Consider the following 14,792-nt stretch of genomic DNA (forward strand, 5'->3'; position numbering starts at 1 on the left):
TTTTGGATATAGGGACATCGCATATTTGTCCCATGGTAGCTGTGGCGGCCATTTTACAAAATGGCGGCCAAAATTTACTATTTTCGCCCATAAGTTGAATTATAACACACCTCTTGTTGATTCTCCTTCCCGATTGGCTAAAACACTGTCATGTGTGGTTCACTAGTATAGCCTATTGCATAGCCAGTGCAAATTTTACCACTATGGACCGGTCCATAGTGGTGCCGCGACACTATGGACCGATCCATAGTGGTAAAATTTGCAATGGTTTTTACAAAGATCGCCTGAGTATTATGATACTTGTCGTTAATGTTTGACAGTTTACAGCGCCATCAAGAGGTGGTGTGTTATAAAACTCATATGGACTGGCATAATTCGGTCACTAGTCACATCTATGCGCCCCTCGGGACTGTGAGTGACCACATGAGGGTCCTATTTCCCTCATGTGGTCACTCAACGTCCCTCGGGGTGCATAGATATGACTAGTGACCGAATTATGCCAGTCCATATGTGTATTGTGTATACTATATCAACTATGGTTGGTGCAAAACACATTCTAGTGGATCTATGTATCATTTGTTATTGACATGTTATGCATAGGCCTCACATGGAATTGAACACAATTATGTATGGTGGCCTAACAGGGACGCAAATAACGTTTTTCTTCCTTGTCATGCTTATATCTGACAGATCTGTCTTGCTACATATGTACTAGAGCTGAGACATTGTGCATATCTTAATTCTGCTAATTCTGCTTTCAGGTCACGGTGGTGGTTGCATCTGGTGGCTGTACCCTAAACGTATTCTGACTGACTGACAATGGCCCAACGTTTTATGGTGTTGGACCCCCAACAGCCCGGCTCATCTGGAACACATCTTCCATGTCTGACAGATTGGGACCAGTGTGTGCTATGTCAGAAAGACACCTCTGAGAAGCTATGCTGTCCAGCTGAATCAAAGCGTAGCACCGGTGGTTCTGGGTTCCAGACTCTTGCAGACAATCTCCTCGCCTTCAGCAAGATCGGATGTCTGCCAAAGACTATAGATCTCTCTAAACTGGATGATGGTGAGGGCATTCAAGCAACATTCGAGCACCACAGAGCCAGGTGGCATGATTCATGTAGACTCGAATACAACAAAACCCAACTGTTTCGAGCCGAGAAGAGGAAAACCTCCTGTGAGCACAGTGCAGATGTCCCAAGGAAGTCCACCCGTCATAGTGTAGACCAACCACAACCTTCAGTTGACAAGTGTTTCTTTTGTGACGGACAGGCGGGTAAGGAGACTCTGCACGAGGCTTCCACCTTTGAGCTTGATGCCCGTGTCAGGAAATGTGCCCTGAAACTAGAGGACAAACCACTGTTGGCTAAACTAAGTGGAGGAGATCTTATAGCACAGGAGGCCAAGTACCATGTGAAGTGTCTAGCTTCCCTGTACAACAAAGCCAGAGGCACGAAGATGAATGAGGGTCCAGACCAAGATGATGTAAATCACGGCATAGCCCTTGCTGAACTGGTGTCCTACATTGAGGAAGCCCGTATGGACTCTGCTGTGGCACCAGTGTTCAAGCTGATAGACATGGCAACCCTGTACAACACCAGGCTGGAGCAGCTTGGAACAGTCCTGACTGGGCGTGTTCACTCAACCGAACTCAAAAAACGAATTTTGAGGCATTTTCATGACTTAGAGGAGCACAAGCGAGGCCGAGACATTCTACTTGCTTTCAACCAGGATGTTGGAACATCCCTGCGCAAGGCATGTGAGCAGGATGCCGACAGTGATGGCATTCATCTGGCTAGAGCTGCCAACATAGTCCAAAGAGACATGCTGAAGATGACGACTGCCTTCAGTGGTTCATTTGACACCCACTGCCAGGAAGAGTCGGTGCCAAATTCACTCATCGCACTGGTTTATATGATCTTGAATGGCCCCAATATCCATGAACAGTCAAGCCACTCATCTATACCAGCTCCTACACTTACAATCTCCCAGCTCCTGATGTTCAACAGCTGTGCACGCCGTCGCAAGAGCACCGGTTCCGTACAATCTACCAAGCACAGTCACAACAGGGAGACACCTGTGCCTGTGTACCTGGGTGTGATGATGCACACGAAGACACGCAGACGAGACCTCGTTGATGAGCTGTACCGCCTTGGTGTGTCCATCGCCTACGGCAGGGTGCTGAGCATTTCGTCTGAGTTGGGGAACAACATCTATCGCTACTTCATGTTGGAGGGAGCAGTTTGCCCACCCAAACTGAAGGGTGGCTTGTTCACCACGGGAGCAGTCGACAACATAGACCACAACCCCAGCTCGACAAGTGCTCAGGACTCGTTCCATGGTACAGGAATCTCTTTGTTCCAACACCCGAATAGTGATGTCCCTGGAGTTCAACGGATTGTGGACACAGACAACACTGCAACAACTGCGACAACAGTTTCCCACCTGCCAGAATCATACACCAGCGTGCCTCCCGTGCTCCTGAGTAAACGTGACCCACCTATACCAAAGTTGGCGGGTCCCAACAGAAGTGAATGCCACCTAATACCTCAAGCAGTGAAGACTGAGTACAGGTAAATACGCAATGATATTACTGCATATTCTGGACTGGCTGTATTTGATGTTCGGACAATGACAGTAGCCCTGTGTGTCTACACCAACTAACCACCACTGTTTTGTTTACTGTCTTGTTTCATTTGTCTCATTCAACAGGTGGCTGGATCAGATGGGGAAGATGGTGACTGCAGGCACACCGCTCACTGGAGACGAGACCGTGTCATGGGCTGCATACCACGCCTGGACACCTTGGAGCGTATCGTCGTTCTCCTGTATGATCGCACTAGCAGCCACGAGCATGTCAACGATGCACGTAAGCAGCTCTTCACCCAGAAGGGTCGAGCAATAGATGCTCTCCCGCCAACTCGAGAAGCCCTCAGACAGCACATCAGGAGAACTGCCTACCAAGCTGGCTACTGTTGGGGCCAGATGATGGTTGCTGCTGCAGAGCTCCCATCCCCTAGCGAATGGGGGTGGGTGAAGAGTGACACTGGCTGGGGCGTCTGCTGGACAACCCTCCCGGAGGCAACGCAAGCATGCCGGCAACTTCTCAGATGCGGCTGCAAGAAGGGATGCAGAGGACAATGCAAGTGTAGGAAGGCTGTACTCCAGTGCACGGCACTATGCCACTGCGGCGGACAGTGTGCTCGGGAGTAGAACTTGCAGTATCATGGACGGCTTAGAGAACACAACCATAACCCCTTTGTATAGGTCAACTGGGGATTGCAGACCCAATCTACTACCATGCTTTAATACCCAATGAGAATATTTCGTTAGCTGATAAGATCCAACTACATAACGTACATGTGTAAATGGGTGGTTGGCATAAATGTACGTTTGATGCTCGGTTTGCTCACCTTGATCGCCTTTGTCCGCATGGCGGATTGTTATATTTTAATATGATGTAGACATGTACCCACTGACAATGTAAGGGTAAAAGATAAATGTAAGATAATATGGAAGGGTAAATGCACTTCCACAGTGGCAGTGCAGTTTAATGTTAAACCGATCATTTTCAGAGTGCAAAATACGGACAAAACTCATAAGAAAACCCAAATTTTGCGTAATTGTTGCCTAATAGGCCCAATAAATCGGTTATGTAAGGTGTATGACCTTTAATTGGCATCCCAGGTTATATTTTAAGTGATATTGCATCACTTGCATGCATCTCCAGTTGAAAAACGTGCACAACTCCTACAGATTATGTTATGTAATACCCGATCACGGCCATTTTGTAAAATGGCCGCCATTTTGGCCCCAGGAGGAATATGCAATGTCCCTATATCCAAAAATCTTTCTAGTGGTATGTACTAAATGTGAGCCAAATTCTATGCTTTTATCATCAAACCCACAATATTTGCACATATCTGCTGCACTACCAAGGATCTTGAGCAATGCTCGCTCCATGACCATCCATCTCATTCCGCGGTTGTTCACTTCGTGGGTGAGTTACCAACCTCAAGAGTGTTCAGGAGGATCAATTTATCTTCAGTGAACTGCCCAAGCCCAACGTACAGTCTATCCGCTTATCGCATATCAACCCTTTTGCCAATCAAAATTAAGCAGTGTACACAGAACGGTTTTAGCATATTATACAATTATATGAGGGATTTACACGACCAATGACCGGAAATATTATACAAAAAAAATTTAAATCTTCATTTACCCGAGAGGGGGTCATCCCCGGGAAAATTTTGGAAGCTAGATTGCCTGGGATGCGATCTGTGGCCATATTGCGCCCGTTGCTGAAGTTGCAGCTAAGCCTGAATAGTTTCTTGTTATTTTTGAAAAATTTCATGGCCCTGAGGGGGGGGGGGGGGGGGGGGGTTGGCCCCATGGACACCCCCGGGAAAATTTTGAAAGTTAGATTGCCTGAGATTGCCGAGGGGGGGGGGGGCATGGCATCATGCCCCCCCTCGCTACGCCACTGGGGTTGGAAATTCAACACCGGATGATCAGAAGGGCCTTTTTCACATCCCCCGACTGCTGGCGGCACGTTTATGGTCCTCATATAATCGTATAATAGTGGGGGGGCCAATGTAGCAGATTGAAATGCCCGGTGAAATTGCTTGTTAATTTTTGGACACTGGTTGGGCTGTCTTTAGGGATGATATAAGTTCTAGAAAAAATATGTCTCCAATTGTTTCAAGTTCTTTATGGCGGCCATTTTGGATTTTCAAAATGGCGGATGTCGAAAACGTAAAATTCCATTATCTTGGCTTCTAAATGACCTAGAGTTTCGATTCTGGTGTCCAGTTGTACATTTTTGGGGATAGAGAATTGAATGAAACCTTCTTTAATAACCTACAAGGGATAAAAATAGGTTTTTATGGCACAGCCGAACCAGTGTCCAAAATCTAACTTAATGCACATCTATCTTAATTGTTATTTGTTATTTGTATGTTCCAGATTCGTGACCCTGAGCTATGATGGAGCCAAAAAGCAAGAAAACCAAGAAAGAAACTGATTTCACACTTTGCATTCAGTGCCAGGATCCCCAAGGTGCACTAGTGACTGAGCCAGCACTGGGCTCATATGCAAAGTTTCTCCAGTTCATCCAGGAGAGGGCACGATATGGTGATGCCGACTTCAAACAGATCAGCGAACGATTAAGCTGTTTCACTGCCACTGACTTGAGGAACAATAAAGCAAAGTGGCACCGGGCATGTTATGGATCTACATGCAACACTGCTCACCTGGAGCGTGCTAGAGTTCGCCACCAGAAAGCCTGCGAACATGGCGACACCCAGCATCTTCATAAGAGGTGTGGACGTCCTTCTTCTGCACCTGCCGCTGCAAGTAGCTCAGGTTCTACGCAAGACGAGACTCTTCGCTTCACACGTTCATCATCAACTCCATTCAACAGAGACCTTTGTTTCTTCTGTCAAGAGGTCACTAAGGAAAGTGTACATGTTGTATGCACGTTCAACGCAGGTAAACAGCTGAAGAAAGCTGTTGAAGAAGGCAGCAACCACAAGTGGAAAGTTCAGCTGAGTGCTGCCATCAGTGCACATGATGCTCATGCGATCGACGTCAAGTATCATCTCCCATGCTGGGTGCAGAATGTCCAACGTGCTCCCAAGAGTGGGACATCAAGTGATGACAAAGAACACATACTGCAAGAAACTAATGTTATCAAAATAGCCGCAGACATTGAGTTTGTCAGCCTTGTTCGCTCTCTACTCCAAGCTGGTGAAATTCTCAACATGTCTGACCTGAAGTCGGTTTACTCCAGGATTCTTGACAATAATGGTGTGCACAATGTCCCATCACCTACTACCCAAGGCATGAAGGAGAAAATCAACTCTCACATTGATGACGTTCACTTCATGAAACCAAAACGTCGAAACGAGTCAGACTGTGTATTCTCCACTGCCGTGCGTGATGCAGCTGTCGAAGATGCAATGACGAAGACAAATGAAAAAAACATCGAACAACTGTTTGAGAGTGCCTCTGTTCTCCGCAGTGCCATTGCTTGTCAGAACAAGCACCCATGGCAATTTGAAGGAGAAATGAACACTGATGATGCTGAAAAGCATGTACCCAAAGTACTCTATGCTTTCCTCCGCTGGCTACTGGAAGGACCAGCCACGAGCATTGAGCCAGAGACTATGCGCTCAGCCACTATTCATCGAGATGTTATAACCATCAGTCAGAACATCATGTACGGCTACAAGTCAAAACGCCAAGTCACGTACAAGCCCAAAGAGCCAGATGCACCATTCCGCCATCGCTTAGAATGGCCACAGCAGCTTGCCGTTGCCATTGTAGTCCATCAGTCCACCAGAAACAAGAAGCTTCTGGATTTCCTGCATGGGTTCGGTCTGTCTGTTGATTATAGTCGGATCTTGCAGTTGGAGACACAGCTGGCCAACTCAGTCATAGAGTCTACGACAGAACAGGGTGTATACTTTCCAAGAACCATGCGCATAGGGACGTTTGTCTTCTTTGCAGTGGACAACAGTGACTTCAATGAAGACACACCTGATGGTAAGCGGACACTCCATGCTACAGCCTGGGCACTCTACCAACGACGGGAACATGCCCCCTCCACAGATGAACATAGAACACTGACACTACATGACCGAAAGGCCAGACACCGCTCACTCAAGGTTCTGACTGCTCCAGACTTTGTTCCTTGCCAAGCACCAAACAAACAATCTGCCACAGGTACCACGTATAGCTTCAAGACACGGTCAAACCCAGATGTCACCAAGCCGTACTCTGCGACGGACACAGTGTGGCTACTTTCACGCACAATCATGCGAACAGCTGAAGCTGAGGACGTACAAGACGACATCATCCCACCAGATGACCAGCTGCAAGCTGCAGAACCCCAGCATGCTGACCCTGTTGGGTCACTCGTCCACGATCCAAAACAACCACCTGGCAGTAGGATCAAGCATCACGATATCCCAACTTGGACAGCCTACAACTCACTGCTCTCCTCTTCGAAGCCTCTGACAGAGGTCAACGCCCTGCCATTGGTAGCAGCACCAGCCCATGAATGGCAAACACTGATAACAGTCTTGAAACAGACACAGCAAATCAACTGCATGGTCATGGGTCCCGATAGGAAGACAGTGATCACCTTAGACATGGCCCTGTATGAGCGAGCCAAACAGCTGGAGATGACCAGAGATGACTGCAAAGGCAAGTGGGTACTGCGACTAGGGGAGATGCACACTGTGATGGCTGCACTGAGGGCTGCTGGGAATGCCATAGAGGACAGTGGTCTTGACGAGGCTTGGTCTGAGGCTGATATCTATGGCCCAACAACGACCAGACAAATACTGGAAGCCAAGCACATGAAGAGGGCTTTGGAGGCCCACATCACCACTGTCCAAGCCCTCTTCGACCTCTATGTGGACGAATTCTTCCAAGAGCATCCCCATCTGAGGGGCCCATGTACCCAGTCAGCACAACAGGTTGCCCAGAGCTGTCATCTACACAACCGAGAGGAGATGACAAGCGCGCAGAACAACATGCTAGCTGTCCTCGAGTCAAACGAAGTCCTGGAGGCCATGGCAAAGTTTGATGAGAGGAAAGAAGCCAAGAGTCCACTGTTCAAGTTTGTGCGACGCTACATGCGGATGATAATGCTGATATACACATTCATCCGTGCCACCCGTGATGGACAATTTGAGCTTCACCTGTCTTCACTGGATGAGATGTGCATATACTTCTTTGCACATGACAAACAGAAATATGCCAGGCTGACTCCCCGGTACCTTGCAGAGATGAAGGCCCTGAAGATGACAGATCCAGGGATCTACCAAGAGTTCATGGATGGGAACTTCAGTGTCCATAAGAATGAAATCCCCTTCTGTGCTGTAGGTGTGGACCATGCACTGGAGCACATCAACAGGATCAATGGCTGGGACACTACTACCATGCACAGACAAAAGCAAGCTCATGGGCATCCTAGAAGATCTACCCAAGAAGTCAACTGGCACTGGTCAGCAGCCAGACGACGACAATCCTGAACATACTCCACCCCCTCCCAAGAAGGTGACTGTCATAGACGGCATGGCATTAGTGCAAGCAATGGGTAAGCCACAATGGGTCAAAACATGTGCCCAGTGGGCTGGCCATTTCAATGCAACACTGGACTGCAAGACCAACGGGTATGATGAAGTCCACCTCGTGTTTGACCGATATGATCTGCCAAATTCACTGAAAGAGGCCACACGGGAGAGGCGCCAAGGTGGCAAGCCGCCCACTGCTTACCACGTTCAAGACAGCACCCCGATTGGGAAACTGACAGCAAAACAGTTCCTGTCGCACACCAACACCAAAGATGAGCTAACTGTCTATCTGGCAAAGAAAGCTCTATGTCACTTTGAGGGGACTACCAAGGTCTTCATCGTCACTTCAAGGCAGGATGTCTTCTCCAACTGCATGGATGTACAGCATCTCCGTAGCTCCCAGGAGGAGGCTGATACGAGGATCTTTCTTCACAGTCTAGATGCCGTCCGAAGAGGTGCAACACAGCTGTACATTCAGTCACCTGATACTGATGTATTCATCCTAGCACTCCACCGGTACCATGAACTATGCAAAGACACATACTTCATCACGGGTGTGGGGAACAAGAAGAGGCAAATCTCACTGGAACCAATAGTACATGAACTTGGTGTCAGGAAGGCTGCAGCCCTACCAGGATTCCATGCATTCACGGGAGCAGACCAGACTGGTCGGTTTGCCGGCAAGGGAAAGCTCACATGTTGGCAAGCCCTCAATAGGTGCTCTGTTGAGGTGGTATCTGCGTTTCATGACCTTGGGGCCTCTGAGGAGCTGAGAGCTGACACAGAAAGTGACATTGAGGCATTTGTATGCCAGCTGTATGAGCCTCGTACTACAGTTGTGGATGTGGGCAAGCTGAGGTGGAGACTGTTTACCAAGAAACAGCTAGAGGCACAGAAGCTGCCACCAACACGGGGAGCTTTACATGAAGCCATTGCTCGTGCACATTTCCAGGCCATGGTGTGGCATCAGGCTGATGTACCGGACCCCCAGCTTCCACAACCAACAGAACATGGATGGAGAGCAGAAGGAGATCAGCTGGTGCCCATCACAACCAAGGACCCTCCAGCCCCAGCTGCCATCACACATCTAATCAAATGTAACTGCAAGAAGACCCAATGCATGTCTCACTGCTCATGCAGGTCTCAGCATCTCAACTGTTCTGAGATGTGTATGTGTGGGGCAGATGAAGAGGTGTGTGGTAACACGGGTCAGGAGCGCCCCATGGGAATCGATAACACTGATGATGAGGAGGATGGAGATCCTTCAATGTAACAATGAACACTGCCAACTAAAAATATTGCACAAAGACATTATAAGTGTACATTTGAACACTAAAGTCCAGCCTTTATGTGATTTAGAAGTGAAAATGATGGAAAAAAAATATATATATGTGTTGGCATAAGTGCGTGAAAATCCAAGATGGCTGCCATAAGAACCCTTTTGATCATATGTAGGTGTATAAATGTGTGTTTATTGGATTAAGTATCCGCAAATATGTACATTTGGACACCAAAATTAACACTCTAGGTCATTTAGAAGCCAAGATAATGACAATTTCGGTTTTCAACAAACGCCATTTTGATAATCCAAAATGGCCGCTATAAAGAACTTGAAAAAAATGGAGACATATTTTTTCTACAACTTCTATCATCCCTAAAGACAACCCAACCAGTGTCCACAAATTAACATTTGAATTCAACGGGAAAACATTGGCCCCCCCACTATAAATGCCGCAGTAAAGATGTTTTCTTTTTAAAGGTATTTTGTCGAAAGGGATAAACTACTATATCTTTAAGGGCCTCCATACCCTTAATGGGCAAGCGTTGGACGGAGAACTTTTTCTCCGATGTTTGGTGTACCAACAGTTAGCATCAGGTGAAATTTCACCTAGCACCCATTCCGCGGAACGAAATTTCATTTCTAGGCCCTTACCAAGGTTTTGCTACCGGCCTATTATTTGTGATCAAATGACTGGTGATTGTTTTGTATTCATTCATGCGAATGTGTACTTGTATATAACTGTCATTAATCAAAAAGGTTTAGGCATTACAGAGTGATTTTTTTTTAAATCCCAAAGAAACGAACTTTTTTTTTTTGCCTAAAACACTCTTAAGTCGCTGATGAACCTCTGAAAGTTTGATGAAGATCCGTTCAGCCATCTCTGAGAAAAATGGCAACACAGACAGACATACAGACAGACACACACACACACACACACACACACACACACACACACACACACACACACACACACACACACACACCAACGGCTCTCTTATATAGTAGACTAGCTGAAAGCACCCGGCGTTGCCCGGGTTCTTTTTGAATGAATTTACTCCAATAATTCAGCTTTTACTCGCGGCTGTAGAAGATTGACTTCTATAATTCAGCTCAGCTTTTAATTGTGAAATGGGCCCAGCCCGGCCGAAGCGGCCTGACTGGCCTCGCCACCTAGCCTATAACCTTCCCGGGGCCTGTCCCGATATTTTTTGTTTTAGAGGTTTCCTCCTATCTTTCACCGTTCAGGAGATTAGCGCGTGCAGACAAACAAACAAACAAAAACTTTCTTTTATATATATTTTTTAGATAGAAGATAGACATGGTGGTGTCTGTAACCCAAAGCGAAATATTCCTGCAGGTGTGAACCGACATTTTCCGGTGATTCAGCAGAGCATCCGTGCCAAATTCAGCAGAGCATAGGCATAGGCAGGCAAGTTCCTTCGCAGGTGTTATGGAATCATCTGGACACTCCATATGTCCTCCAGGCACTAGTAAGTTTTTCTTCTCACTTTGCAACAAAAGCAAACATTTCAAAACGAAACGTTGTATTTATTTGTCTCCTGCGTAAGTCATCGGGGGTCATTGGGGTTAGGGTTGACTGAGATGGTAGGAAGAGTTGAGCCACTTCCCATCCATGAAATGCCTTACACAAATGCTTTACCAACCTGGAATGCCCTACCCAAGATCCGTGAGGCCGCGCCCCGAGGAGCCGTGATGGACTGGAAGGGAGCGACTCGCTGATTGGCGAAGCACCCCAGATGATATCAGAGCCTGGACGATAAAGAAATGCACTGGCGGACATATTGCTCTATCTCTCGTCTTCTTCTTGGCTTCTCGCCTAAGCAGACATTTTGCCTCTCTCCTCTACTTGGCTTCACGATCTGAGTGGACGTTCTCTTCTGTTCTCTTCTCCTTGGCTTCTTTCTCTGACCGAACTTTATCGCTCTCGTGTGCCTTGTCCTACCAAAGACGATAGCGAATGGATTCCCTCTTGCTCATTCTCGCCCTGAATCTCGTACAAATGGCAACGATGGCATTGTGCTATCGGGCTCAAGGTAGCGATCGGACCGGCCGTGTCCCGAGATCTTGCTAGTGGTTGGGTAGAGGCACAACCGCAGCCCGGGAACTGCGGTTTCCCGTGCGGAGGACGGGTGGACGAGCACGGTGTGGAGAGCGAGCTGCACACCTGCTGTTCGGTTTGCGCGGGAGGCTTACTTCGCACCAATGGGTGTGGCCTAGTGAAATGAGGGCGGACTGAGGCCTTCTCGCACCAACGAACGAGCGGACTTTCCCACCAAGAACGGAGCCGTGTCCAGACTGCGCGCCACGGGGCCCGTACGCGTCCTGAGGAGACTCACCAGTCGAGTCGAGCTAAGTCCAATTAAATCACCACACACATTTATTACCAGTTATCCTTCCCTTTCGTCTGTTTTCAAGTCTGTTGTGGGAACGTCCCAATTGAGGAATCTTCGTTTTATTTCGCCGTGTTTTATTTTGTACCGGCAATTTCTAGAATAAAACCGGTATTTTTGTACAGTTTAATTCCGTTTTTGTTTGAGTTAATTTATTGCAGGGTTTGGAGACTGCCGGTGGGATCAAAAAGGTAAGCTCCGGTTTTCCCCTCCTCTCGTCCCCCCCCCCCCCCACCCCCACTCCCCCGCGTGTAGTAACTCCGCCATTGCACTGAACGCTTCGGAGTTTAAGCTCGTTTGGCCTTCTGTGTTACCTGGAGGTGTTCACCAAGGGTAGTCACACGACAATGTATATACACGACCGGTCAAAAGTTTTAGAACAGCTCAATTTTTCCAGTTTTTATTGAAATTTACGCAGTTTAATGTCTCAATGTACTCTGAAATTAAGTATAGAACAAATAAACAATTGGAGATAAAATAAGAAATCATAGAATCATTTTGTTTAACAAAATTTAATTTAAATTTTTGACTCAGGAAAGTAGCCACCTTTTGCAGATATAACCGCCGAACACACTCGCGGCATTCTTTCTACAATGGAAATCAAATATTGTTCAGGAAGTTCTTCCCAACACTGTTGCAGAAGTTCCCACAAATGTGTTGCACTTGCAGGTTGCTTTGCTTTCACCCTTCTGTCCAGTTCATCCCAAACCAGCTTGATGGGGTTTAAGTCTGGAGACTGTGCTGGCCATTCCATGATTTGAAGCCTACCGTCTTGTTCCTTTCCTCGAAGGTAGTTTTGACATATTGTAGGTCTTTCCTTTAGATAAATTGCAAAGAAAGCCAAGGTGTCAGTGAGTACAGTTTCCTACACCATCAAAAGGCACTTGGAAACTGGAGGAAACTCTGACAGGAAGAGGTCTAGCAGACCCAAAGCCACAACAGAATCAGAAGAAAAGTTTCTGGGAGTCAACAGCTTGCATGATAGGCGGCTCACATGACAACAGCTTCAAGCACAGCTTAACACTGGTCGAAGTAAGCAAGTCTTAGTTTCAACTGTGAAGAGAAGACTTCGAGCTGCAGGTTTTACCGGTCGAGTGGCAGTAAGAAAGCCATTGCTAAGATGACAAAATAAGAAAAAGAGGCTTGCCTGGGCCATGAAGCACCCCCAGTGGACGACTGAAGACTGGAAGAAGGTCTTATGGACCGATGAATCAAAATTTGAAATCTTTGGTTCATCACGCAGGGTTTTTGTACGCTGTGAAGGAGGCGAAAGGATGGTTCCTCAGTGAGTGACACCAACTGTCAAACATGGAGGAGGAAGCGTGATGGTCTGGGACTCTTTTGCTGGATCCAGAGTCGGCGACTTGCACAGAGTGACTGGCACCCTGAACCAAAAGGGCTCCCACAGCATTTTGCAGTGCCATGCAATACCCTCTGGTATAAGCCAATTTGGTCAGGGGTTCATCCTACAGCAAGATAATGACCCTAAACACACCTCCAGGCTTTGTCAAAACTACCTTCGAGGAAAAGAACAAGACGGTAGGCTTCAAATCATCGAATGGCCAGCACAGTCTCCAGACTTAAACCCCATCGAGCTGGTTTGGGATGAAATGAACAGAAGGGTGAAAGCAAAGCAACCTACAAGGGCAACACATTTGTGGGAACTTCTGCAACAGTGTTGGGAAGAACTTCCCGAACAATATTTGATTTCCATTGTAGAAAGAATGCCACGAGTGTGTTCGGCGGTTATATCTGCAAAAGGTGGCTACTTTGCTGAGTCAAAAATTTAAATTAAATTTTGTTAAACAAAATGATTCTATGATTTCTTTTTTATCTCCAATTGTTTATTTGTTCTCTGCTTCATTTCAGAGTACATTGAGACATTAAACTGCGTAAATGTCAATAAAACCTGGAAAAATTGAGGTGTTCTAAAACTTTTGACCAGTAGTGTACACACACACACACACACACACACACACACACACACACACACACACACACACACACACACACACACACACACACACACACTCGTCATCCATCGATTATTATTCGGTACTGATCTCATCGAATCTGTCAAGGTAAGAATATCTGGTTTCTTAACAGATGATATGTATGTGCATGACACACAGTTGGTCCGATTTTTGACGCCTTTTCTTTCGACATCATCACAATTCACCCCTTCCATGAAGGACGCCATTGCTGGATAAATATAGTGCTTGTTGTGAGAATACTGACTGATGATTGGCTGGGTGTCAATACAACTACACCACGCGACCAACTCACTGCCCCACGAGCAGATACGCTATAAGAAAATAGTGCTAATTATTAAAGGAAGCTACTTGGTGTAGTACAAAATTCATGATGCGAACTTTTTATATTGACGAGATAATATGTTTCTGAAATTTATTCAGGCGAAGATAAGTTGCACCCTTTTAATGGAATGAAACAAAACGAAAGCTCAGACCTGCTCATGGCATAATAACCCTAACCCTGGTGCAAATAAAATGAAAAAGGACTCAACTGAAGGTTCTGGTCAACACAAAGTTCAGGATAATATTGTTACGGTTGTGGGTGTAGGTAATAAAATACCATAGTCCAGAAAGGATGGTATCGGGTAGTGTGCTCCGAATGTCGCGAAGAAGAAACCTTCATGTACCTAAGTCAGGCCGGGTGTCCGCGTAAGCGTTATGGTGAGGGGTGGAGCTATGCTAATTAGTTAGGGTATAAGGGTAAACTTCCTGTATGTAAATGCCGCTGTAGTTTGCCCTTCATTCTTACCAAGCACTTATACAACCAGCCATGTGATCAGCACCTACATTAAATAAAGCGATCGCCGACCGGATCCGGACATTACTACGACACCACCCAGCTCAAATCTTCTCGATGGGCGCCAAGTGTAGCCGTGAGGCCACGCCTCGAAGGATGATTGGTTGGGGTGAGCGGGTGTCGCTCGGTGATTGGTGAGAGTGTGATGTCAGAGAGAACATTCTCACAAAGGAGTAAAAAAAAAAA

The 14,792-nt window shown here is 46.7% G+C and overlaps 2 protein-coding genes across 2 annotated transcripts in view; both read left to right on the forward strand.

The window, feature by feature from the left end:
* LOC137432846 (beta-microseminoprotein) overlaps positions 1-14,792 on the forward strand; it is a 129,746-nt gene that overhangs the window by 91,830 nt on the left and 23,124 nt on the right. The gene's annotated exons all lie outside the window — the stretch shown is intronic.
* On the forward strand, positions 820-3,213 carry LOC137433174 (uncharacterized). The gene is made up of 3 exons (XM_068125626.2): positions 820-2,573; positions 2,713-2,869; positions 2,986-3,213. Exons 1-3 carry the CDS (start codon positions 820-822, stop codon positions 3,211-3,213), a joined length of 2,139 nt encoding a protein of 712 aa, XP_067981727.2.

This window comes from Myxine glutinosa, unplaced genomic scaffold (genome assembly GCF_964187855.1).
Source record: "Myxine glutinosa unplaced genomic scaffold, kmMyxGlut1.1 SCAFFOLD_665, whole genome shotgun sequence".
Classification (NCBI taxonomy): Eukaryota; Metazoa; Chordata; class Myxini; order Myxiniformes; family Myxinidae; genus Myxine; species Myxine glutinosa.